The sequence below is a fragment of the Natrix helvetica genome (genome assembly GCF_964273705.1).
Source record: "Natrix helvetica genome assembly, chromosome: 8".
Classification (NCBI taxonomy): Eukaryota; Metazoa; Chordata; class Lepidosauria; order Squamata; family Natricidae; genus Natrix; species Natrix helvetica.
The window spans coordinates 6,526,934-6,554,140 of record NC_138559.1 but is presented as its reverse complement, the minus strand read 5'-3'; the positions used below and the strand labels follow the sequence as shown (position 1 = coordinate 6,554,140).

Below are 27,207 nucleotides of genomic sequence, written 5' to 3'. Positions count from 1 at the left end.
GGGAGGAAGAAATGGGGAGAAAGGAGAAGGAAGAAACGGGGAGAGAGAGAACAAATGGAGAAGTGGAAGCAATGGATGAAAGAGAAGGAAGAAACAGAAAGAGAACAAATGGAGAAGTAGAAGAATGTATGGAAAAGGAAGAAACAGAGAAATAGAGCAAATGGAGATGTAGAAGCAATGGAAGAGGAAAAGGAAGAAATGGAAAAAGAGAACGGAGAAGTAGAAGCAATGGATGGAAGAAGAGAAAGAAGAAACAGAGAAAGAGAAGAAATGGAAAAGTGGAAGCAATGGATGGAAGAGGAGGACAAAATGGAGAAGAGAAAGGAGAAGGAAGAAGTGCAGAGAGGGAACGAGAAAGGAAAAAAGGGAGAAGCAGAAGAAGGAAGAAATGGAGGAGGACAGAATTGTGCAAAGAGATTCACATTGGTTGGTTCAGCAAGGTAGTGGTTTCACTGTGATGCTTTTCCTGATCTCTAAAGAACGGAAGAAAATAAAGTAGGTTGCAGGGCTGCACAAAATGAGGTTTTTCTTTAAGCTACAAGGATCTCTGCCTTTGTCCCCCAGGCAGAATTAGGCTACTTAAGGCATCCCCCAAAACCATTCAGTTCGTTACTGCCGATGACCATATCCCAATTTCCTTGTCCCTGCTACCATGACATTTTCCCAAACCACAGTTTCCCATCTTCCAACGACCTCTTCCGCTAGAGGAGACGAAGACGGCAGCTCCAAATCGCTTCATTAAATGCGTCCCGTCCCACTCCCCAAAACGAGTCAACAGAAGGCCCACTAGGTGCTACATCCTTGTGGTGGGAGGCTGACAACGCCCGTCCAACGTCCCACCGAAAGCCAGTGCTGAGAACTTCATTCAAGGAAGGCAAAGGGAAGAGCAGAGAGAACGGTGGCTCACCACCACAAGGAGACCACCGGTCCAAATGGGAGCCCTCTTGTTAGGTTTAGGAGCCAGGAGCTCCGCGGACATGGCTTCCCGAGTTGAGCTGCCTGTTTCCATGATCTCCCACCCCCCACTTGCTGATGAAATCCGATGTCGGTCCAGAAAGCCAGGAGGATGGGAGGAATCCCAAGAGGAGGCCCTGTGGGTCAGTAGAAATGTTTCCGGCTCTGTTCTTGCCACTTGTTGTAAACGATCACACCAACGACGATGGCGAAGACGATGGCCACCAGCGAAAAGAAGACGATCAGGAAGAGAGCAAGGCCACTCATGGGCTCCATCGGCGTCACCACTACAAAGGACAAATGCAGAGGTTGAGCTCAGCTATAAGAACAAGTCAGTGGTGGGTTTCCATTTTTTTTACGACTAGCTCATTCATGCGCGTGATGCTTCTGCGCATGCAGAGAAGTGTCCGTGCGGATGGGTGGAGCCTCCTGCCACCGCTACTACTGGTGCGCCCGATCTGGGCCAAATCAGGAGCAACCCACCTCTGGAATACATTGAATAGTGTAGTGTAGTGCAGTATAGTGTATAGTACTGTAGTGTAGTGTAGTGTAGTATAGTACAGCGATGGCGAACCTTTTTTGGCTAGCGTGCTACAAGTGGGGGGAGCGCAGTGGGGTCGTGTGCGGGCATGCCGCACCCATAATGCAATGCGCCCCAGTGCGCATGCGCGCACAACAGGAGCGACCCCCCCATTTTTACATGCTTTTTTCGCCCTCCCCAAGCTCCAGAGGCTTTATAGGAGCCTGGGGAGGGCGAAAAGAGCCTCCCCCGCCACCCCGGAGACCCTCCGGAGGCTTCAGGGACTGTCCGGAAGCTTCCCTGAAGCCTTCGGAACGCTTAAAACGACCCTCCGAGCAAACCGGAAGAGTCGTTTTAAGCGCTCTGAAGGCATCAGGGAAGCCTCCGGACGGTCCCTGAAGCCTCTGTAGGGCCTCCGGGGGGCGGGGGGCTCTTTTCACCCTCCCCAGGCTTCTATAAAGCCTCTGGAGCCTAGGGAGGGCAAAAAATGGCTTTTAAAAACGGTGAACTCAGCTGGCCAGCACGCGCATGCATGCTGGCCAGCTCACAGGGCAGCACCTCGCGTGCCCTGACAAATGGCTCTGCATGCCACCTGTGGCACGCGTGCCATAGGTTCCCCATCACTGGTATAGTATATATTATAGAGTAGAGTATATAGTATAGTATAGTATAGTATAGTATATAGTATAGTACATGGTAGAGTATATAGTAGAGTAGAGTGTAGAGTAGAGTAGAGTAGAATAGAATAGAAGAATAGACTATATAATAGAGCAGAGTATATAGTATATAGTGTAGAGTAGTAGAGTAGAGTATATAGTAGAGTAGATAGTATATAGTAGAGTGTATAGTATAGTAGAATAGAATAGAATAGTAGAATAGAGTATATAGTATAGTATATAGTGTAGAGTAGTAGAGTAGATAGTAGAGTAGATAGTATATAGTATAGTAGAATAGAATAGAAGAATAGAGTATATAGTAGAGCAGAATATATAGTATAGTATATAGTGTGGAGTAGAGTAGTAGAGTAGTGTAGTGTAGTGTAGTGTAGTGTAGTGTAGTGTATAGTATAGCATAGCATAGTATAGTGAAGTGAACGAACTTCCAGTTGGCCCGTTGGGCTTCTTTTCCGCCCTCCCCAGCCTCCAGAGGCTTTCCTCATACTTACTCCCAGGGAGTTTCATGTTGTCCACCACAGGAAGGAAGACTTCTTTGTCACGCTTCTCTTCTTCCATTGTCCGGTCAACTGTCAGCTGGTATGTCTTTAGAGAGATGATGTCGTGATTGTCTGAGTCCAAAGACGAAATGGGATATAATGAGGAGGGGGTTCCACGAGAAGCCATTCCCCAAATTACTTTCCCCAGTTAACTAGCTGTTGAATTTTGCTCCAGGTTGCTTTCGAGATTGCTTTGAAAGGTTTTGAATTTAAAAGTTTAAATGTTTAGGCTATGTTCGTACAATTCACTCAGTGGCTGAAGGCTGAACTTGAAACTGTGGTCTTAAATCCCACCACCACCACCCTAGAGTTCAGCATCTTAACCATTAAGTTGTGCTGGGTTTTAAAAGCATAGGTCTTGGTTTAGCACAGGAGTCTCCAACTTTGGCCATTTTAAGACTTGTGGACTTCATCTCCCAGAGTTCCTCAGCCAGCTTAAAGTTGCCAGCTTAAAGTTGCCAAGGTTGGCAACTTTGCTGGCTGAGGAACTCTGGGAGTTGAGGTCCACAAGTCTTAAAGCCACTCAATTATGGCTGTAAGTTGAGGACTACCTGTGGAAGAAAAATCAAGAATTGTGGCATTTTTTCATAGCACTTTTCCCGTTTTTCATATCTTCCAGGAACGGAAAAAAATATTGTGGGGGTAAGACACCCTAACACCCCTCGGTGGGGGGGGGGGGTGTTCTGTTAAGATACAGCCTGTTGTGCCTTACAATGGCTTCTACTGTACTGCCGTAAAATGGCTTCTGCTGTACAGCACAATGGAGTTGCCATGGTAACAGCTTCACAGTACTCCACAAGGGGACTCCCTCTGGTAAGGGGGAAAATCCAACGTTAGAAATTACGTTTGGTCCGGACATTCCCCCCTTATAAATACCCAGGCAACGCCGGGTTATTGGCTAGTCTCAAATAATAGATTTCAACTCCCGTGAGTCTCCAAGTAGTAGTTCTTGACTTATGACCATCACTAGTTTTTAAGGCTCTTCTCCCGAAGTTAAAAAAAAAAAAAAGTAGGAAAAACTCTTCCAGCTATGCTAGGCTTTTGAAGAATACCTGACAAGTCTCCCGTGGCGGAAGAGATTCCGAAGAAGTATCCACGGGGTAAGTGGACTCCGGGAATGTCAATGCAATCTCTCCATTCGTGCTTTCCATCAATGTCGAGCAAGACCTCAAGTCAAAACAAGAAAGGGATCATTCTAGCTTCAACCTCGGTTCAGGAGCCTCGGTGGCGCAGTAGTTAGAGTGCAGTACTGCAGGCTACTTCTGCTGACTGCCAGCTGACTGCAAATTGAGCCTGACTGGCTCAAGGTTGACTCAGCCTTCCATCCTTCCGAAGTGGGTAAAATGAGAAGCTAAATTGTTGGGGGCAAGAGACTGACTCTGTAAACCGCTTAGAGAAAGCTGTAAAGCGGTATCTAACTCTAAGTACTATTGCTATCTTCCTTCCTTCCTTCTAACCACTGGGGGGAGGAGGGAGGAAGGGAAGGAAGGAAGGAAGGAAGGAAGGAAGATAGCAATAGCACTTATTCTTATATACCGTTTCACAATGCTTTTACAGTCCTCTCTAAGTGGTTTACAGCCAGTTAGCACATTGCCCCCAACAACCTGGGTCCTCATTTTACCGACCTCAAAAAGGATGGAAGGCTGAGTCAACTTTGAGCCGGTCAGGATTGAACCCCTGGCTATTGGCAGAGTTATCCTGAAATAATGCATTCTAATGGATAGGTTGGAATAGATGATAGGTAGGTAGGTAGGTGGGTGGATGGATGGATGGATGGATGGATGAGCATGGAGAGAAATAGTGAGAAATTGAGATGAGAGATGAGCCAGGTAGGTAGGCAGGCAGGCAGGTAGATAAGAGACAGACAGACATGGAGAGAAACAGTACGAGATTGAGAGAGATGAGATAGGTAGATAGGTAGGTGGATGGATGGATGGATGACATGGAGAAAAACAGTGAGAGATTGAGAGAGATATGAGACAGGTAGAGACAGACAGATACGTAGATAGATAGGAAAGAAAGAAAAAAGGAAGGAAGGAAAGAGAAAGATAGATATGATAGAAAGAGGATATAGGTAAAGTAGATCAGTGTTTTTCAACCACTGTTCCGCGGCACACTAGTGTGCCGCGAGATGTTGCCTGGTGTGCCGTGGGAAAAATTGAAAAATTCGAAAGATTAAAAAAAAAAAAAAACCAGGAGGACGGGAGCAGGAGGAGACGGAGTAAATATAAAAGTAATAATAAAAGTAAGGGCTCGCCTCTTGCACACGGGTGTTCCGATCAGATCCGCCTGGCGGGGACGAGAAGCGAGGAGGCAGAAAAAGAAACGGAGGCTAAGGAGCTTCCCCCCCCCCGCCCCCTCCCAGCAAAAATCTAACCGGGGAGCCGGGCGGGCAGTAGCAAATTAGCCGATCACGCCGACTCCCTGATAAGATTTTTGCAGGGGGGGGAGGAGAAGCTCCTTGCCTCCGTCTCTTTTTCTCCCTCCTCGCTTCTTGGGGCTCCACCAATGGGGGAGCAAGGCCCGCCCAGCGCCAGGCTTTGGGCTAACACAGAGGTCTGCAAAGGTGGCTGTTTTAAGACTGGTGGACTTCAATTCTCAGAATTCTGGGAGTTGAAGTCCACCAGTCTTAAGAGCCAATTTTGCAGATCCCTGCCTGGGCTAATATGATTGATGCCCTTGGTGGACTATAAAAACTAAATACAGAGAGAGACTGAGAGCTGTTGACGAAGAGCTACGCGTGTGTCTTTCTTCGATTCCAGCCAGAATATCAGCTTTGTGTTCAGCCAAACAGGCCCAGGTTGCGCACTGAATAAAGTATTTTATAATTTTTCATATTTCTGTTTACTTACTATTTCATAATAAAGTAATTATAAAATACTTTCTTTGTGTTTATTTGATTCCTATTCAAGAGAATTACTTTATATATAGTCAATATAGGCACAGAGTTACATTTTTTAACATTTTCTAATGGTGGTGTGCCTCGTGATTTTTTTCATGAAACAAGTGTGCCTTTGCCCAAAAAAGGTTGAAAAACACTGAAGTAGATGATAGGTTTAGGGTTCTCTAAGCCCTCTCTAAGCAGTTTACAGAGTCATCCTCTTGCCCCTAAGAACCAGGGTCCACATTTTGCCAATCTCAAAAAGGATGGAAGGCTGAGTCAACCTTGAATCAGTCAGGATCGAACTGCTGGCAGTGGGCAGAGCCGACCTGTATCATAACCACTGCGCAAACTGTATTGACAGTTGCAGACCGTAGACGCTTACAGTGAGCCTCCTCTTCACGTAGCGGATGACCAGGAACGTGTCATGCTCCAAGTTGCGCACGATGGCCGTGCAACCCCCGAGTTCAGTCGGCCTCCCGTCCCTCTCATGGTCGTAGATAAGGGACCCGTTGGTGACCATGGCCGAGACGTACGGGAAGACACGCTGGAGAAGGAACAGAAGGAAGAGACCGTGTTGCCATTCGCCATGCTAGTTTCACACCGGTTCACATTCAACAAAGAGTGGAAAGTAGCATGCAAGGAAGGATGAAACAATGGAGCTGAGCTGAAGAGGCCGAGACGAGGATGAGGCGTGTTGGGAAGCAGCAAGGCAGCTCAGGACACAACTGAGGACCAAACAATTCAGCCAGATGGTGACAAAGTTGCCAAGCTTGAGAAAAACGAAGTTATAGTACTCTCTGATTTTACTGGTTCCAGCGATATGAGGAGTCTGAAACAGGGGGGACACTGGAACTAGACGCCCCTCCAACAAGCAAGGAAAAACTGTTAAGCAACAGCCCTTAGACTTATATACCACTTCACAGTCCTTTACAGCCCCACCTTAAGTGCTTTACAGAGTCAGCCTCTTGCCCCCAACAATCTGGGTCCACATTTTACCGACTTCAGAAGGATGGAAGGCTGAGTCAACCTTGAGCCGGTGACAATTGAACTGACGAACTGCTAGCAGCCGGCAGTTAGTAGAAGTAGCCTGCAGTACTGCATTCTAACCACTGCGCCACCATAGCTCAGGTGCCCTGTTGACAATAGCAATAGCACGTACTGCTTCACAGTGCTTCGCAGCCCTCTCTAAGCAGTTTACAGAGTCAACCTATTGCCCCCGACAATCTGGGTCCTCATTTTACCAACCTCGGAAGGCTGTGTCAACCTTAAGCCGGTCAGGATCGAACTGCTGGCAGTGGACAGAGCAAGCCTGCAATACTGCATTCTAACCACTGCACCATTATGGTTCTTATAATCACATCTATAGAGGAAAAGGGAAATACTAGGGTGCCAACAATCACTGTGCCAAGCTGTGCCATCGGATTACCTGCCCGAAGTAATAGTGGAATCAAGGAGCAAGAAGAGAGAGAGATGGAATGGAGAAGGTTGGAATAAAGGATCGAGGAAAGGACTATATCAAGTACCTGGTTTCCTGAAGAATACCTCTTCTTCTGGGCCTGGGAATCCACAACGATTATTGCAAAGCCGGAGGGGAGGGGAGGGGGACAGAAGCAAGAGAGAGTCACCCAACAGATTGTCTCAAGCCCACCTAGTCTTCCTTCATCCAATCCCTGGGCTTCTCCTCCTCCTCCTCCTTCAAAGCCCACCCTTTAGGTTAGGGGAAAGGCTGGAAGGGGTCCCTGGGCTAGAAAGCTAAGGGATGCTGGAAGTGGCTGGAGGATAAACTTCTGCTTTACAAAGGCAAAGGGGACCAGAATGCAGACTGAAGCAAGCTCACCCAGTTAGAGTGTTCTGACTGAGGCTTCGCCAGCAGCACGAAGCCAAGTCCTCGTCCCGATAAACCCCTTTTATTTCATTGACAGTGAATTCCTCTCCAGCAAAGTCTTTCCTCTCCCACAGTCTTTCCAGATAGTTCACAATTACTGACCTTTATCAGGCTTGGAGAGTGGCCAGGCTGATATCTTTCAGACGCTGCAATACTCAGCAAGAATGCAGGAATGAACTAAGTGTCTCCTGCAAACTCCACTCCCCTTTCGCTCCTCTTTTATTTCTTCTGGGAGGGGCCATTCAACGTCCACCTGTGGACTTACTCCCAAGTCGACCCCTGTTTTTTAGCTGTTCCCTTCTCCTTGCAGATCTGCGCATGCACACACTGGGAACAGGCTCCCACTCTTCTTCTGCCCCACTGACTCTGGAGGCAGCTGATAACTGTCAGACGGTCCTCTCTGCCTCTGACATAGAGCCCTCATCCGAGCCTTCCCCAGACTCCAGGACTGGCCCATGTCCCTCCCCAACCTCCACACTGTCTGAATCTGCTGCCAGCTCTGCTGGTGGGCCACAACCTGGGCAAACTCCCAAGATCGAATCAGCGTAGGCTGAAATGATCCACCTGGCTTCTTACAAACTTTGCTAATTGCTAAGTTCTGCAGAGGAGGCTCTTGGGAAGCTGACTCCAAACAATTAGTAATTACCACGCAACAGACGCTCAAGTGACTCCACTAAAACAGAAGCAACAAAAACAGCAGGCTAAATATATCAAAACACAAGAAAGCCAAGTTTCTCCACAAAATTTCAAGGAAAGAAGAAAAAAAAAGGCCACCCTGAAAACAATTTTCCCTGTCAAAGTGCTTGGGCCACCACAGGCACCTCCCCCGACACGAGTGATGTCAACCTGGCCACACCCACTCTGGCCACGCCCCCCAGCCCCCCAAGGTCCAACACAACCCTGATGTGGTCCTCAATGAAATCGAGTTTGACACGTCTGCATTAGAAAGAAGGAAGTAATTTTGACCCTTAACCTCCAAGAACCCACCACCCCAAATGGGCAGATTATTCCTGTCTCACCCTCTCCAAGGGTGACCAGTGGGGGCCTGGAGGTCACACAGGCTGCAGTCCTGCCTTCCTAAAACTAGGTGAAAACACAGAGCAGTGCCTATGTGACGCTCCAAAGCACAGCCAGCTGTTACTTCCAGGCCCCTGGGGGGAGGGAGGTGGGTTTCCCGTTCCGTCTAAATTGCCCCTTCCCCACCATAACTCAAATTGTTGCAAACAACCTGAACATTCAACCAGCTTCTGTGGGTTGTGTGGAAAACATGAGGGTGAAGAGCAAAATACACCCAATAGCAAATTCTCCACCTAGGGTTCACGTTGGAAGCCATGACAGATTTGGAACTGAGGAACATCATGGCAGCCAACAATCTTTTTAGTCCAATCAGAATAGAGCTGGAAGGGACCTTGGAGGTCTTCTAGTCCAACCCCCTGCTTAAGCAGGAGACCCTATAGCCGTGATGACAAACCCATGGCACATGTGTTGGAAGTGGCACGCAGAGCCATCTCTCCGGGCACACCAGCTGTAGCCTCTTCCGGGTTCTAGCGTGCACATGTGTGCTGTCCAGCTGGTCTTCTCGCACATGGGAGTGCCAGAAACAGGAAGAGCAGCTCCCTGGTGTGTATGCGCGCACCGGGAAGCTGAGCTTCCGGTTTACGGCGCACACATGCACACCAGCCAGCTGGTCTTCGCATGCATATGGATGTCAGAAGCCGGAAGACCAGGTGACCGGCGCGCATGCACACGCCAGAAACCGGAAGCTCAGAACTGCTCTTCCGGTTTCCAGCACTCCCACGCGTGCACGCTGGGGAGCTGCTCTTTCGGTTTCTGGTGCTCCCCCGCGCACCTGCGCACGCCCGTTTCTGCACTCAGTGCCAAAAAAGTTCACCAACAGTGCCCTATACCATTTCAGACAAGTGGCTGTTCTCTCCTTGAAAGCCTCCACTGATGGAGCACCCACTACTTCCGGTGGCAAGCAGTTCCACTGGTTAATTGTTCTCACTTGTTAGGAGGTTTCTCCTTAATTCCAGGTTGCTTCTCTCCTGGATTAGTTTCCATCCATGATTTCTTATCGTGCCCTCTGGTGCTTTTGACCCCCCTCTTCTTTGTATCAACCTCTCAAATACTGTAATCCTGCTATCATGTCCCCCCTAGTCCTTCTTTTCTCTAAACTAGCTTCAATGGCAAACCAGGATGAGCCCAAAGACCCCTCCCCAGCCTTCTTCCTCTGCCTGCACAGCCATTCTGAGGTGGCTCTTACCTCCTGCTGCTTCTCCTCATTGGGGTAGGTGTCCACAAACACGCCCAGCCCTATGAAGGTATCCTTGCTGCCAAAGGCCGGCCCTGGAACAGACAAGAGATTGTGTCCACAACATACCACCCCAGCAAATGTTTCTCCAATGTTTCAATTAAAGCTTTGAAGCGGGGAAGGGATAATGGATAGATAAATGTTTCTTTTTTTATATTGTTGTTTTGACTTGTCCCTTCCTTTTCCTATCTTTCTTTAAAGCAGGGGTGTCCAAACTTGGGAACTTTAAGACTTGTGGACTTCAACTCCCAGAATTCCCCAGCTGGGGAATTCTGGGAGTTGAAGTCCACAAGTCTTAAAGTTCCCAAGTTTGGACACCCCTGCTTTAAAGCATAGCAATTAAAATATTAAAGCGGGCAAGAGATGATGGATGCTTTTCTTTTCTGTTGTTATTCAGAGTTGCTTTTCCGTCTCTCTCTCTTTTTTCCCCTTTCTTTTGGTAAGTAGGTGACATGATTATAAATTAGATATGAAAGAAAGAAATTCTCAACAAAGGGTGATATGATTAAAAGTCAAAATGAAAGGCTGAAATAAGAGAAGGGGGGAAATTTGGGTATATATTCTTCACATTATAAAGAGAAAACATGGAACAACTGAACAATGATGGATTATAATTGAATGCAAGTGTTTTATTTAATGCATAAGTAGATGGAATGTAAGGCTTGGGATGAACTTGCTTAACTTTGTCTGTATTACTATGTATGACATTCAAGTTCACACATTGATCTGATGTTTTTGTAAAAAATAAAAATAAAAAACTTGGGGGGAATGTTTCTCCATTGTTTCATGCTTTCATAAAAAGGGGAATATTTGTTGAAATGAGGAGTCCTTTTCTGAGCCTCCTTGTTTTCTTGCAAACGTTTCATTACCAAACTAGGTAACATCATCAGTGCAAGAAAGTCTGCAAGAAAACAAGCTGAGAGAGCCCCAAAGAATTTATCCCCCTTTTTTTTTTTTGCATTGGAGAAGCTTAAATTCTCTTCTGCACTTGCCCAAATTAAATTCAGGAAAACCTGACCTGCACAAGAAAACGTGCTTAGAAAGTGAAAGGAATCAAATCAATCACGCAGTTCATGATTGTTCTAAAGATGGTTTTTTTCAAAAGGCAACTGGACTGTTTATTTGTTTGTTTCATTTTTAAATGTTTCATTTCCCATCCAAGAAAGTTTCTCGATTCCCCACCAGTCAAGTTAGAATAGAAGAGGCTTCTTTGATGAGAAGCGAAATGTTATCAAAGGGAAAAAAACCCAGGAAATATAGTATAGCCCCCTGATTTTTGGTCTTCCGGAGGGCCGGGGGAGACTGTTTTCGCCCTCCCCAGGCTTCAGGAAAGCCCCCAAAGCCTGAGGGGGGGGAACTCCTCCCCACATTAGGGGGCGGGCATGCGCGCATGCGCAGGGTGGGGGATCACACATGCTTGCACAGGTGGGTGGGATGCATTAAATTGTGGGTGTAGGCACGCACAATTTTGGCACACTTTTACAACAAGGTTTGCTATTGCTGATATAGCCTTTATTGTCATTGTACATCGTGTATACAACGAAATTGGTTTTAGCCTCTCCTAGTGCAATCCATGACAACAAATACAAACCACATAAATAGTATAAAGGATAATCCCTATGCAAGTAATTGGAAAAAGAAAGAAAAAGAAAGAAAAACTAGTCATATGTTTCCATGTGTGCGTGGAGTGATTGCGATTGTGTTTAAAGAGTGCCCAAGGATAGAAACTATTTTTAAACCTATTTGTTTGGCTGGCTATCCTTCGATGTCTTCGGCCCAATGGTAGAAGTGCGAAGAGACACTGACCAGGGTGTGAATCATCTCTGAGTATCTTCCTTACTCTGCTAAAGCAGTGGGACCTGGCGATGTCACCCAGTGGTGTTAAGAAGGCAACCAATGGTTTCTCGTGACGAATTGATCCCTCTCTGTAGTGCCTTCCTGTCCGCAGCAGTTAACCAAGTGTACTATACTGTAATTGCGGTATGTGATGACACTTTCTATCGTGGACCGATCGAAAGAAGTCATCAGACATTGTTCCATCGGGAAGGAGGAGCCAATGTTGCGATGATACGGACGTGCGGTCTCGGAGCATCGATACTTTTGCCACTAGGTGGTCCAATCGGACCTAAACTGTCCCGTAGAGACGGTGAAAGAGGAAGCATACGTCTTGCTGATCTCAGGGACACTGCAAAGTCCCTGATCAATCCAAGAGAAGTTCTTCAAGCCGGCGACAAAAAGTCCAGCCCCAGACTGATGAAGTTGGGATGGCTCCGGAACGGAAGGGAAGCGGAAAGAGAAAGTGTGTCCATCTGGTGAGGAAACTTTACGATTTTGGAAAAGACTGTCCCCCCCAAAAATTTATAAAGTTAAATTAAATCCGAAAGCAGAAGAAAATAAGCAGCGAAATTAACCTATATTGGATTGCTTTGGATAGTGTGTTTCTTTTTCTTTGTAATTTTACTTTGTGGATTGAAGTGTTCTCTTTTTTTTTTAAAGAGAACGGATCAGTTTTTCTTCTTCTATTTTTTATTTTTATTTTTTAATCTATGGATTAAAGTCTTCTTTTTTATTTCAACAAGGACTTTTATTACTTGCTATTAATTCTATTTAATTCTGTTTTTTTAAGTTTGAAATAACATTAGAGAGTGGGAAGCAATACTGTCACTGGAGGCTGAAGGCTTGAGTTTTTGAAACAATGCACTTTCCCTTTTCCTTTTGATCTCACTGACCTTGTAACTCAAGGCTTGGCAACTTGTTTACAGAAAGTGATAAGAAGCAAGGGCACGAATTGTTTTTACAGGTGCACTTTGAGAGTCTTACTGGCAGTGGGAAAGAAAAAGAAACAGAACCTTCTTTTTTTGAAGATCATAAATGAACTTGTGTTTAAGCTAATTTAATATAAGAAGCCTTGAAAGCCAGAGTGGCAGTATCTACCAGCTTGCCAAAATGGCACAATATTCAAAAGAAACAATAACTTTGCAAAACATCTTGGCCGGAATTCAAAATTTATTAGAAATAACAGAGAGAATTGAGAAGAAGATGGAAAAAATAGAGTTTATAACAGCAAAAAATGATGGGGTCAGAGTCCCAAAAATTGAAGGGGAAAATGATTATAAAGACAAGACAACTGATTACTTTACCAGTAAACGTGGTTTGGAAAGGAGGATAACCTTGTTATCAAACATAATTAATTTTTACTTAGAACATGCTATAAAGGGGTAATGTTATTAGATGATATTAGAAATAATTAATGAAATGCTATGATGTGCTTGTGTTTTTTAATTTTGGACTATTTCTTGCAAAAGGATGTTAAAACAACTACAGTCAAATGAGAAGCATGGTATGTTGATAGTAAGATATATAAAGATTTTTGATTTAAAATACACAATGTGATTTGAATTATAAGTAATGACTGTGGAAGAGATGCATGAAAGTTATTTGTAACCAATCAACACACTTCTACAGTATGATTAGTGATTAGTAATTTAGTAATCTTTGGAGTGATATGTTAAATAAATAATTGATAATGATAACAAGGTACACACATGTATTGATTTGAAGAGAGGAAACCTGATATAATTAGCGAATGAATTTCTATTAATAAATAACAATTATTATAATAATAACAATGAAATGACAAGGGATATACTTAACAATATATATATATATATATATATATATATATATATATATATATATATATATATATATATATATATATATATATATATATATATATATATATATATATATATATATATATATATAATGTACTGGCTCAATAAAAGGTATTGGGATACAAACAGTAAACAGCGACTTGGAAAAGAGGATTAGAAATTTTGTTATCAATCATAATTCTTACTTAGAACATATTATATAGGTGTAATGTTATTGGATGATATTAGAAATAATTAATGAAATGTCATTATGTGGTTGTGTTTTCAATTTTGGATTATTTCATACAAAAGGACATTAAAACAATTATAGTCAAATGAGAATTGTGGGATGTTAACAGTAAGATATATAAAGATTTTTTATTTAAAATATACAATGTGATATGAACTATAAGTTATGACTGTGGAAGAGATGTACGAAAGATATTTGTAACCAATCAACACACTTCTATAATATGTAACGAAAGATGATTTTTTTTTGTTTGTGTTGTTTGTCTGTTTAACCAAAAAAAAAAAATCTTTTTTTAAAAAAAAAGACATTGTTCCACCTGATTTTTTTGCAGGACGTTCCAGTTGTCCAGTTGTCTTTTGAAAAAAGCACCTCTGGGACAAACTTTGCTTAGGCTTATATATATATATTTTCTAACAATGGCTTTTTGGGGTGCATCTGATACACTGAATACAGCATTTTTGGCCTCCGAAACCTTATCCCCTTCCCAAAAATGGAAGTGCAGAGGGTTTGGGAAGCCTGCAGAGTGCAAAAACTTTTTTTTTAAATTTACCTCTTCAAAATCTTGGTGTGTCTTATACTCCGAAAAACATTCTCTATATAAAGCTTTTTTTCCCCAAAGGTTCTACTGAAGGAAACACGGAAAAGTATCAAGAGGTATAAAATTTCCCCCTAACCAAGGAAAGGGGATCTTTCTAAATCTTCCAGCAGGTGGCCTGGCTTGCAGCAAGGAGGTTGCGGCACCCGAGATCAAAGATTTCCAAATACATTTGGAAAAGTTTTTTTACCTGGCTGCATTCGATCCTTGGCGTACCAGACGGCAAAGCCATCTCCGTTGAGGTTTTTTTTCCCTTGCCCGTGGATTTTGAAATGCACCTGCATCTCCCAGTCTCTCAAGTAACAAGGCTGTGGAAAGCAAAAAGAAGCAAATTAGAATGGAGGCAGAACCATTAAAAACAGAATAACAGCGTTGGAAGGGGCCTTGGAGGTCTTCTAGTCAAACCCCCTGCTCAAGCAGGAGGCCCTATACCAGTGATGGGCAACCTTTTCGGCACCGAGTGCCAAAAGGGGACTGCGTGCATGTGCTCGTCTGGGCCGCAACGCGGAGGAGGAGCTGCCCAGGGGGCATGCATGTGCCCAAAAATGAACTTCCAGTTTCCGGCACGCACATGCACACCAGCCACTTAATATTCCGCTTAATGGCGCGTATGGGCGCACGACAATCAGCTGCCGGGGCACATGCTCACGCAGGAAAACGGAAGACCAGTTCTTGCAGTTTCCAGCACTGCTGCATGCACGAAGGCCAGCTGAAACCCAGAAGAGGAATCATTGCAGTTGATAAGTTAGTAACCCGGTTGTTAAGTGGAACCAGCTTCCCCATTGGCTTTGCTTGTCAGAAGGTCGCAAAAGGGGGAATCCCACAACCTTGGGACGCAGCAACAGTCATAAATATGAACCAGTTGCCAAGCATGTGAATTTTGAACACGTGCAGCAAATGTCGTAACTGTGAAAAACAATCATAAGTCACATTTTTCCATGCCGCTGTAACTTTGAACAGTCCCTGCAGGAATTCACTTAACAACTGTGGGAAGGAAGGTTGCAAAACGGGGCAAAACACTCAGTTAGCAAATGTCTCATTTAGGGCCCAGTAATGGTCATAAGTCAAGGACTACCTGTAAATAATTGCCACTGAGCGAAAAAAGCTCCCAGGTGGAACATCACTGACTTCAATTGCTTTGAAGTTGTCTGGGCATCACAAAAAGTGAACAAAAAAAGTTGGGTGTCTATGAAGATTCTCAGTCATCCAGGTCATGGTTGTTCCAAAGGTGCTTTTTCAAAAGGTTGCTTTTCCTTGAAGAATTTTCACTTCTCGTCCAAGAAGCTTCATCAGTTCTGACAGAATGGTTGGGGGTGAGTGGAAGGATTCGTTCTGAGGAGGAAATCAGAAGGTGTTGTAGCTGCAGAGTCAGACAGTGAGGAGGTTGGGGAGGAAGATGGGCCAGTCCTGGAGTCTGGGGAAGGCTTTGACAAGTGCTCTGTGTCAGAGGCAGAGGGCGGGGGGCAGAGCCGTATGCCAGTTACCGGCTGCTTTCGGAGTCAGACATCAGTGAGGCAGATGAACAGCTGGAGCCTGTTCCCAGTGTGCGCATGCACAGAGTTGCCAGACTAAGGAAAGAGTTAAAGAACAGGGGTCGACTTGGGAGTAAGGCCACAGGTGGCCCATCCCAGAGGGAATAAAAGAGGAGCGAAAGTGTAGTGGAGTTTACAGGAGACAATTAGTTCACTTAATTGGTTCCTGACTCTCCGAGATTCCTTGCCAAGTTCTGCAGAGATCGGCCTGTCAGCTCTCCAAGCCAGATAAAGTCTGTGACTGTAAATCCTCCCTTGAAAGAGTTTGCTGGCTGTGAATGAACAGAATTCACAGTCAATTAATAAAAGGGGTTTTTGTTGGGACAAGGAGTTCGCTTCAGGCTCCTGGGAAGCCTCGGTCAGAACAGAAGGATCATAAATCCAGATAAAGCCTCAAGTGGCTTCAACGGCCCTCAGAGAGCCAACCAGGTGAGACGACCCTACGACCACCATCCTGCCAGAACCGAGGAAGCTTCTCGGATGAGAAGCGAAAAGTCTTCAAGGAAAAAAAAGAGAAAGTCCAATTGCCTTTTGATAAAGCCCCTTTGAGAGAAACAATTGGTGCCTTCATTTCATTTATTCATCCCCTCCTCCAATTTTTTTTTTGTCTTCAGAAACACAGAAGACGATCTTCTAGCTGCAGTCAAAAACATTTACCAGACGCTTCCTTTATTTTTAAGAGCTTGCAAATATTAGAAGCTGAAGGGGGCAACTGTTTTTGCAACCTTAGCGGTGCCAAAGGACAACCCACACACAACCTCAGCAGCGGCACGCTCCCAATTCCATGTGCCAACACTCCACGTATTCCCCTTCTAGCCTGAGCTATATTTAGGACCAAGAAAGACAGTAATTAATCCCAACGCGCATGGTTAAACTACAGAGCCAGAACTGATCCAGATAGCAAACAACCCGATAAAGATCAGCAAATTCTCTCAAGTGTAAAAGCTGCAGAATCAGGGAAGCAGAATACCAAGATATTACTCCCCACTTGAAAAAGCTTACGTTTTTTGTAACCACATTATACTCTATGCCTTATTGGCGATAAAAAGATAAAAATGCTGAGGAGGGGCTTCACGTCGTGGTGATATGGCGACTTTTCCGGCTTCTCCGGATAGCCGTCGAATTCGGATCGCCAGGATGGTCCAATCCATACCTAAACAGTCCCGAAGAGATTATTTGCATGGCAAGGGCAAAGATACAGAATGGATGCAATCGATAAGGCAGAAGCCTTCTACGCAGAACACTTCAGAGGAATGGCTGAGAAAACTGGAAAAGAAGAACTATTGGTACAACTACTGGAGGCACCCATAATTGAGATTGAAAAAATAGAAGGTGCTGTAGGCGGAATTGATGAAGCAGAAGGCGCGGTAGGTGGCGTAAATCCCAGAGAACAACGGGAACCTAGATCAACTAGAGCCATAAACCCTGTATATAAAGTTTAAACATGGAGGGGGAAAATGGTCACAATCAATAGAAACTCAGCAATTAAAAGAAGGAAAATATTTCACAAATTAGAAAAGCTCAAACTTGACATAATCTGCATAGAAGAATGCATATTCAAAAGAGAACTGAATATCTACTAGTACAACCAAAGCTTGGAAAAATGTTTATTACATTGGCGAATTGTAAGAAAAGAGATCTTCTATATTAAAGATAATATTCCAGCGAAACTAATTTATGCAGATGAAGAGGGAAGAATCTTGATGGTGGAAATTATGGATAATATTAAAAAAAATACTCTTAATCGCAATTTATGCACCCAATGAAAAGCAAGATGAATTTTACAAATAACTCCACAAAAAAATTTCTGACTTGCACTATGTTGATATTTGTATGATGGGAGATTTTAATGGCATTGTAAACTAGAACATAGACTACAAAACAACAAAGTTAAATAGAAAATTGCTTCCGAAATCCTTTTTCAGGATGATAGATGGAACAAATCTAAAAGATATTTGGAGAGAAAGAAATCCTACAAAAGAACAATATACTTTTTATTCAAATAGACATTCATCATTTTCCAGAATTGATATGATATGGGCCTCGACGGAACTGATTTGTAAGGTACAAGAAATCGAGATTGAAACAAGCACTTGGGCGGACCATAATCCAATTACAATCAAATGGAAAGGCCAAAGGTCAAGATCTAGATGGACACTAAATAATATAATATTGAAAGAAAAAGACTGTACAGAAAATGGAAAAAGAACTGGCCTTTTTCTCTAAAGAAAATAGAAAAGAAGATACATCAATGCAGAATCTTTCGGATACAATGAAGGCCGTTACTAGAGGTCTGATAATAGACTACAGAAGGAAGAAAAATTCAAAGAAAAGACAAACACATAAAGCTTTAGAAAACGACTATAAAATACTTATAAAAGTGCTACAGAGATCTCCACAAAACAAATATGTTAAAATAAAAATGGATACAATTAAACACAAAATGGATCTACTGGAAAAGGAAGAACTGGCACAAAAAATAGAGGTAATAAACAGAACTACTTCGAAAATGCAAATAAGCCAGGCAGATGGTTGGCATATAAACTGAAAAAAGAGAGAGAAGCAAAGAAAATATTGCAGCTAAGAGATGAGCAAGGACAAATTCAGTATGGAAATGCTGAGAAGAAGAAAATTATACAAGACTAAGCTGTATGAACAAGAGAAAATAGAAGAGAGAGGAGTCAAAAAATATTTACAGGATGCTAATCTTCCCCAGATATTAGACGAAACTAGAACAATGTTGGAAGGTAAAATAACGATGATGGAGCTAACGGAAGCACTTAAAAAACAAAATAATGGAAAGACCCAGGGACCGGATGGATTACCAGTGGAATTCTACAAAACATTTGAAGAATCTTTGTCTCTCCCACTCTTAGAAGTTATGAATGAAGAGTAGAATACCTAAATCATGGTCAGAAGCATACATTGCATTGCTACCCAAATAGGAGACTGATTTAACACAAACCAAGAACTATAGACCAATTTCTTTATTAAATTCAGATTATAAATTATTTGCATCTATATTAGCAGAGAGACTTAAAAAATACCTAAATAGTTTTATCCACTCTGATCAAAATGGTTTTTTACCAAAGAGACAAATTAAAGACAATATGAGAACGATTTTGAATACTTTGGAGTATTATGAGGCCCACCCCGAAAAACAAATGGCTTTGATGTTTCTTGATGCACAGAAGGCTTTCGATAACATGAATTAGCAATGTATGTTCTTACAATTGGAACAGATGAATTTTGGTAAGAAATGTATTCAAACTATACAAATGGTATATCATAAACAAACAGCCAAGATAATGGTAAATGGAGAACTGACAGACTCTATTGAAATAAAGAGAGGTACGAGACAAGGCTGCCCACTATCTCCATTACTTTTTGTCTTAACATTAGAAGTTTTAAACAGAAAGATTAGAGAAGAAGAAATAAAAGGAATGAAAATTTTAAAAGAATACAAGCGTTTGCAGATTATTTGGTTTTTATTCTTGAAGACCCATTAGAGACAGCATTCAAATTGTTAGAAAGAATAGAGGAGTATGGAAAAGTAGCAGGCTTGAAAATAAACAAAGATAAAACAAAGATTTTGACAAAGAACATACCATTAAGACAAAAGGAAGAGTTGGCTGAAGTTTTGCAGATTCAAGTCACAAATAAGGTTAAATACTTGGGGATATACCTATCAGCTAAATGCAGCACTCTAATTATACTGAAGCAGTATAATATAATTGCGACTGATTTGATGAAATGGGAAAACCTACAACTATCAATGATAGGTGGAATCTCTACAATTAAAATGAACATCTTACCCAGAATCTTAGACCTGTTCCAGACAATCCCAATCAGATTGGGCAAGGACTTTTTTGAAGATCTAAACAAAATAGTTTTGAAGTTTATCTGGCAAGGGGAAAAAAGCAAGAATAAAACTCAAATTGCTACAAGATGCTAGAACAAAAGGAGGATTGGGCTTACCTGACTGGGAGTTATATTATCAAGCAACAAACCTGATGTGGATTAAGGAGTGGATAACACTAAAAAACTCTAGATTATTGAATGTAGAGGGTCATGATTTACTGTTGGGATGGCATGCTTTTTTATGGTATAAGGGAACTAAAGCACATGGTTATTTTAGAAGACATTATACAAGTGAGGCCTTGTTATTAAATCGGGAAAAGGTTAAAAGATTACATTGCTTAAAAACTCGTCTGGATATCAACCATTGAAGCATTTTCATATGCAATAATATATAAAAAGGAACAAACAGTTAGATATGTTGAAATATTGAATGCAGAGGGGGAACTCAAATCTATCCAAGAGTTGAAACAAGAAGGAATAGAAATGAATTGGTATTCATATGTGCAGATACACTCTAGATATAATGAAGATAGAAAATCAAAAGGTCTTTATTAACAAAATGACTGAGCTAGACAAAATTTTAACAGGTACTGATGAAAAAGTAATTAAAAAACTATATGGCTATTTATTAGAGGTTAAACTACAAGAGGAACAAGTTAAAGAAACTATGATAGCTTGGGGGAAAATTTTTGGACATGGGATTGAGTTAGAGAAATGGCAGAAATTGTGGTCTCAAAATTATAAAATGACAATGTCAACTGCATATAAAGAAAATTTGTATAAGATGTTTTACAGGTGGCATCTACCCCCAACGAGAATTGCAATAATGTCCAAGAATAAATCGGAAAAGTGTTGAAAATGTCATCAGACACCGGGCTTATATTACCACATGTGGTGGACTTGCACTGAAGCCAAAAGATACTGGACTGAAATTCACATGTGGTTGGAGAAAATGATATACAAACACATAGACCTTAAACCAGAGATTTTTTTTTATTGAGAATAATACCAGAAACTTACAATAAAGACTTGAAATAACTGATGTACATGTAGTGATGTATATTATAAAGATATCTTGTTGTTGATAAATAGTTTAATAAGGAAGTAATGTAAGATTCGTATATCTATGAAGTGAGTAGATTACTTTGTTTAAAAATGAAGGAATAACATTTTTGTTTGAATGTATGATGTACAAGGACAACAATGAACATAAGCATACTTGATGGATGATTGGTGGGATTATGCATAATCGAAAGTAGTGATTTATAAACATAAACAGTTGGAAAAAACTTTTACACTGAAAAAAAAATCAGAATGAGATAAGTGATTACATAAAGGTATATTGTTATTAAATCAAGGATGCAAGGGAATTAGGTTCGCTGAAAAGAAAGAAATATTAACCGTCATTGAATATATAATATATGATCTTTGTTGTGGTGGGAGCTTTCATGAAGAGACTGGACTGCCATCAGTCAGAAATGGTGTAGGGCAGTGATGGCGAACTGTCACGCGAAAATGGTGCGCGCATGTGCACTTGTTGGGGCCACGCTCCAGAAAAGCCAAATTTCCAGGTTCTTGTGTGCATGCACACTCAATGATCAGCTGGTCAGCAAAAATGTACATGCTGGTTTTTGGAGCTGCTGCGCACGCAAAGGGATCGCACTCTGGGAATGCCAAACTTTTGGGTTCTGGTGCGCAACGCAACTCTCAATCAGTTGACTGGCACGCATGTGCGCACTAGTTTTCAACACTTCCATGTGCACAAAGGACAGCTGATCATCATGCATGCATGCACCCCAGAAACCCGGAAGACAAACAGGGATTCGAACCGTTGAACTGTCGACCCTTCTGATCGACAAACTCAGCATCTAAGCCACTGCGTCCCATGTCATCATCTTAAAATACAACTTGGCTAAAATCCTTCTATGCACATAACTTCCATTGGGAAATAAGTTCGCCCAAGGGAAATCCCATTGCTCAAGAAGTGGAATGGATTCTGCAATCTTTAGATGAGAACATTGAATTCCAGCATTTTCTTTTATGAGAGACTTAAAGTCCACAAAAAAGGACACATTTTATAGAAGCCAAAATGTCAAAGCAGTCAACTTTTAACATTTTGGTGGAAGTGAACTATTTGCTAGGGTTCACTTGCAGGACATAACAGTAAACTTGATAAGTATGTTGTCCCAAACTGCAATTTAATTGGTTTACTGGCTAAGCCTCAGGAAACAGAGAGATATAAAACATACGAAATCGTAAACAAGCAAATCACATCTTGGGTCATGTATGAAACTAACCACATAGAATCAGGACTTCCAAATTCTTCTTTTAAATGTTTAGAGACAAGAATGTGGATATGGATGACCAATTGAAGTTAGTTTCATTTGCCTGTTCAGGCAAATTCACCAACAAAAATAGAAACTATGAAATGAACAATATAGAATAAAGTAGAGGGGAGGAGAGGAGACTAGACTAGAATAGAATAAGTACTAGAATAGAATAGAATAGAATAGAATAGAATAGAATAGAATACTTTATTGCTCAAGTGTGATTGGACACACAAGGAATTTGTCTTTGGTGCATATGCTCTCAGTGTAGATAAGGAGAATAAAATACATTCATCAAGAATAAAATGATACAACACTTAGTGATACTCAAGGTTACTAATAAGCTATCAAATTATACTAGGAAACAAATAAAAACAATATAAATTGAAAGTTACAAGCAACATGGTTATAGTCATAAGTGGGAAGAGATAGACACTAGAAAGGGAGAGAAAAATAATAGTAATACACTCAATAGTAAATTATTGAGTATTTTGGGAATTATTTGTTTAGCAGAGTGATGGCGTTTGGAAAAAAACTGTCCTTGTGTTTAGTTGTTCTGGTGTGCAGTGTCCTATAGCATCATTTTGAGAGCAGAATTGAAACAATTTATGTCCAGGATGCGAGGGGTCTGTAGATATTTTCACAGCCCTCTTTTTGACTCATTTTTCATACAAGTTATCCTATGCTAAATTCTCAAATCCTAGGAATTTGTCATTTTAAAAACAAAACTTTGTTGCTTTGGTGATCTTAGAAAAAGTCCTATTAGTTGCAATAAAATTCACCTTTCTCCAAGATAAAGGAAATGTTGAAATTTGCAAAATGTAACTTGTTTGCAGTACACCCCAAAGTATCTTATTGGGAAAACATTGATGGGCTTGAAACAAAGTGAGTGTAAACTGATACTCGTGTTACAAGAAATGATGAGTTTGATAGCACCAACTAAACTTTTATGAAAGTCAAAAAGTTTCTTGAGCTGCAACTCATTCATCAAATGCACGGAATGATGGTGTGCATGATGGTGAACCACAGGTGGCCCACGGAGCCATTTGGTAGGGCATGCGAGTTGTTGCCCTGTCAGCTCCAGCGCGCATGTGCACGCTGGCCATCTGACTTCAGCCTTCTTTTGAGGCCATTCGGGAACGGACTTCCGGTTTGCTCGTAGGGCCATTTTTCGCCCTCCAGAGCCTTCAGGAGCCTTTAAGAGGCTTCCCTGAAGGATCCAGAGGGTAAAAACTGGCCCTATGAGCAAACCGGAAGTCTGTTCCTGAACTTCCGGTTTGCCCGTAGGGCCAGTTTTTCGCGCTCCGGAGGGCCTCCGAGGGGGTGGGGAGGCTGTTTTTGTCCTCCCCAGGCTCCTAGAAAGCCTCTGGAGCCTGGGGAGGACAAAAGTGCGCCAAAAGTATGGGGGGTGCTGGTCACGCGCGCATGCACGCTGGGTCGCACGCATAGCATTGTGGGTGTAGCACGCCCACGCACGACCCCCCCCCTTGCACTCCAGATTTGGGGAATCTGATTCACTTAACAACCATGTTACTAACTTAACAACGGCAGTGATTCTCTTAACAACCGTGGCAAGAAAGTTCGTAAAATGGGGGAGAACTCACTTAACAAATGTCTCGCTTCACAGAAATTTTAGATTCAATTGTCATTGTTAAGTCAAGGACTACTTGGCTTTGCAACCAAACAAAACAAACGCAGACTTCAACAGATAATGAGAACTGTAGAAATCGCTACCAACCTGCCTTCCATTGAGGACCTGTACACTGCATGAGTCAAAAAGAGGGCTGTGAAAATATCTACAGACAATATCTCACATCCTGGACATAAATTGTTTCAACTCCTACCCTCAAAATGACGCTATAGAGCACTGCACACCAGAACAACTAGACACAAGGATGGTTTTTTCCCGAATGCCATCACTCTGCTAAACAACTAATTCCTACTACACTGTCATATTACCTACTAAGACTCTACTACTATTATTATTCTCTTCCTTCCTATCTCTTCCCACCTACCTCTTGCCACTTATAACTATAACCATGTTGCTTGTATCTTTACAATTTGTATTGTTTTATTTGTTTCCTAGTATACTCTGATTGCTTATTAGTAATCTTGACTATGCATCTTATGATTCTTGATGAATATATTCTGTTTTATTTTTCTTTACGTACACTGAGAGCATATGCACTAAAGACAAATTCCTTGCGTGTCCAATCACACTTGGTCAATAAAGAATTCTAGTCTAGTCTAGTCTATTATATTCTTATTCTATTCTATTTATTCTTCCTTTCTATTTCTATTTTCATTTGTATTCTATTCTATTCACACATTTTAACCTAAGCAACTTTGCAATGAGCAGTTGGGAAATTCTGGGAGTTGAAGTCCACACATCATAAAGTTGGGAAACAGCTGTCCTTAAACGATGAATAGAAGCCCAAAGCACGTTCTGCCAAGGCCGAGCAACATGGGCTGACTTAGAGGGTGCTTCCACAAAGGACGGTATGCGAAACCATCTCTCATTTATTTCCCAAACCATGGCTAAATAAATTCCGGCTTAATGCAACATGCAAAATCCAGTATCAGACCACACCTTCTGACTGGGCAAAGATAAATCACCTTTTGCAAGCTTCACCTTTGTTCCCCAAGGACCTTTTGTTATTTATTGCTTCACCCTTGCCTCCTTTTGCTACAGGCAGGATAACATCAATGGGGAAAGTACCTGCCAATTATCCCGGCCCTAATGAAGTCCCAGAGCCCACCCTCAGGCAATTAAACCTTACCACTCTGTTCCAGACAGCGCCCTGCTTGCTTTGGATATCTGGAGTGAGGCGAACAAACTGGGTCATCACCATCGCATTGCCTGCAAGTTCCCAGAGTGATGAGCTGCCGGATCCCACACCTGGAAAACAAAGAACGTTAAGGACGGTTGGTGTGGCTAGGTCAAAACTACACCGGCCGACGTCAAGAGGTTGAGCTGTGCCTTTCGACCAAAACTGCCCTGAGGAGGGACGTGGTCAGTTAGGAAGGCAAAATTAAACCTCTTGGGGAAAGTTCAGGAAGGCAAAGGTCACGCTGCAAAGAAAGCCCACGTTGCAAGACTGGTTCTTTGAGTTTGAGGTGTGCCAGGTCTCTCTTTCAGGGGTCAGCCACCTGAAACACTCAAAGAGCCATTTGGGTCTGTTTCCCACAGAAAACTCAGGGAGCCACAAAACCTACCAGGGGTCAAAAAGCTCAATAAAGTGCGTGCCGGTGGGTGTCGAACATTGGCGGTTGTGGCGCATATTTTGAGCAACAGGGAGCCGCAGCAGAGGGTTGAAAGAGCCACATGCGGCTCGGTTGCCGACCCCTGCTCTATTTCCTCGTGTTTCGTTTAAAAGCCTGTCTTTCCAAAGCCAGGTGAACAACAAAAGTGGAGTTCTGGAGGCATTCTGGCCCTTCACAGTTCACACAATGCTTTGCTGTGTGTTGCAACACACCCTAGCTAAGCCTGAAATCGGAAGCCGAAGCCACGATGCCAAGCTGACCCCCGTTTTCAATGGGAGAAGCCAACCGTGGAGGAGGATACTCTCCTGCGCTGATGGACTTTAAAAACGCCACTCGAAATGCAACAGGAAACAGCCTCTCTGCACCCACCCACGTCCAGTCTGTCCCCAAATCCCAGGAGGTGCACCCCCTATTGTGCTGCCTTTCTCGGCTCCAGCCTCCCAGCTTGGTTTCGGCCCAATGTTGGAAGAAATATCCGGGTGCAGGTCCAAGCAGAGAGAAAAGCACTGGAAATAAAATGGAAGGTGGAGGCTGATTGGAAGGAAAGGTTCCCTTTATCGATGAAGCAGAACCATTAGTATGTGATTCTGGGACAGCTGACCAAATGGAGTTTAGAGTGAGTAGGTTTTTATACCTTTTGGATTCCTATGGGGTCATGCAGGGATCCTGGCTGGCTCTATAGGCGAAGGGGGAAATGCAAATCCTTAGGTGTTTGTTGGAGCTAATCTTGTCAATCTTTCGCTTGCCTAACTGTATTGCTTATCTGGAGTCTCTGCCTGACCCAGTCTTTCTGAATGGATTCTGCATTTCTATAAGCACTCAGTTTCTGCTTGGGGCAGGGGTAACGGGCTGGTTTCAGCTTCCCTTAAGGTTTTTTTCCCCTCTTTCTCCTTACCTTTTTAAGGTAAAGGTAAAGGTTCCCCTCACACATATGTGCTAGTCATTCCCAACTCTAGGGGACAATGCTTATCTCTGTTTCAAAGCTGAAGAGCCAGCGCTGTCCGAAGGCGTCTCCGTGTTCATGTGGCCAGCATGACTCAACGCTGAAGGCACACAGAACGCTGTTACCTTCCCACCAAAGGTGGTTCCTATTTTTCTACTTGCATTTTTTACATGCTTTCGAACGGCTAGGTTGGCAGAAGCTGGGACAAGTCATGGGAGCTCACTCCATTATGCAGTGCTGGGGATTTGAACCGCCGACCTTTCTGATCAACAAGCTCAGCGTCTTAGCCACTGAGTCTCCTTTTTAATATTCCCCAAAATATTTTATTCTTGGGGGGGGGGGGAGGAATTGTCTTCCCACACCAAGAGGGTCTATTTCATACATTTCCCCCCCCCCCTATGAAACCTGGATGAATTACAGAGCTTGCATCCACCTGGCCTCCCACCCCCCAGGTGGAAGTGCAACCACTTTCCCACTTTGCTAGCAACACCAGCAAGGAAATCCCAGCCCGCTTTTACTGTATCTTGCACCCAGCAACAGCCCTCCTGGGCCCAGCCCATTTCAGTTACTAACCCCCCCCCCCCAATCTCTGCAACTCTACCGCTTCTTTGCATGCTGCAAAAAACAATGCATGCAGCATTGCAACCCCTCCCCAACCCCCCACGCCCCCATGCATCTAGGAAAGCAACTCTAGGGGGAAGCCCAGGCAGAAATGCAACAGGTGGAGCCTCTCCAAGGCGGGGGGGGGAAATCCTCCCTTGGGCAGGGGCTGCACCGGACGGATTTCCACCTAGCTCGCCCAATGCAATCGCGAAGGAAGGGAAGGAGAAGGTGCTGCACCCTGGTAAGGCATGGTGAGCGAGTGCTCCCGCTTCAGGTACTCCTCCATCTGCTCCGCCCCGGCTTTCCAGGCCAGCAGCGGTAGCCAGAGCAGCAGCAGCAGCAGCTGCCGCCGACGGAGCCCGGCATCCCCGCTCCCGGCTCGCTCAGCTGCCGCCGCCATCTTACTCCC

At 43.1% G+C, this 27,207-nt stretch overlaps 1 protein-coding gene and 1 long non-coding RNA gene across 3 annotated transcripts in view; both read right to left on the bottom strand.

Annotated features, from left to right (window-relative positions):
* Nucleotides 1–27,207, bottom strand: part of LOC309396083 — a 171,433-nt gene that overhangs the window by 3,815 nt on the left and 140,411 nt on the right. The gene's annotated exons all lie outside the window — the stretch shown is intronic.
* On the bottom strand, nt 510–27,207 carry LMAN2L (lectin, mannose binding 2 like). Of its 2 annotated transcripts, XM_081960813.1 has the most exons (9): nt 27,036–27,207; nt 24,769–24,887; nt 14,459–14,576; nt 9,720–9,802; nt 7,095–7,127; nt 5,954–6,115; nt 3,740–3,854; nt 2,640–2,759; nt 510–1,241 (listed from the first exon to the last, which is right to left on the bottom strand). In XM_081960813.1, the coding sequence occupies exons 1-9, from the start codon at nt 27,196–27,198 to the stop codon at nt 1,099–1,101; spliced, it is 1,056 nt and encodes a 351-aa protein (XP_081816939.1). In that variant the 5' UTR covers nt 27,199–27,207; the 3' UTR covers nt 510–1,098. The 2 variants fall into 2 exon arrangements, with proteins under 2 accessions (XP_081816939.1, XP_081816940.1); XM_081960814.1 differs by lacking the exon at nt 7,095–7,127.

Coding starts and splice junctions, on each gene's coding strand:
- LMAN2L (XM_081960813.1), bottom strand. CDS start 27,198: ATGGCGGCGGCAGCTGAGCGAGCCGGGAGCGGGGATGCCGGGCTCCGT. Junction 6,116..7,094: donor GGTATTCTTCAGGAAACCAG/GTACTTGATATA, acceptor TTCCTTCTCCAG/CGTGTCTTCCCGTACGTCTC. Junction 2,760..3,739: donor CGCCACGGGAGACTTGTCAG/GTATTCTTCAAA, acceptor CTTTGGACTCAG/ACAATCACGACATCATCTCT.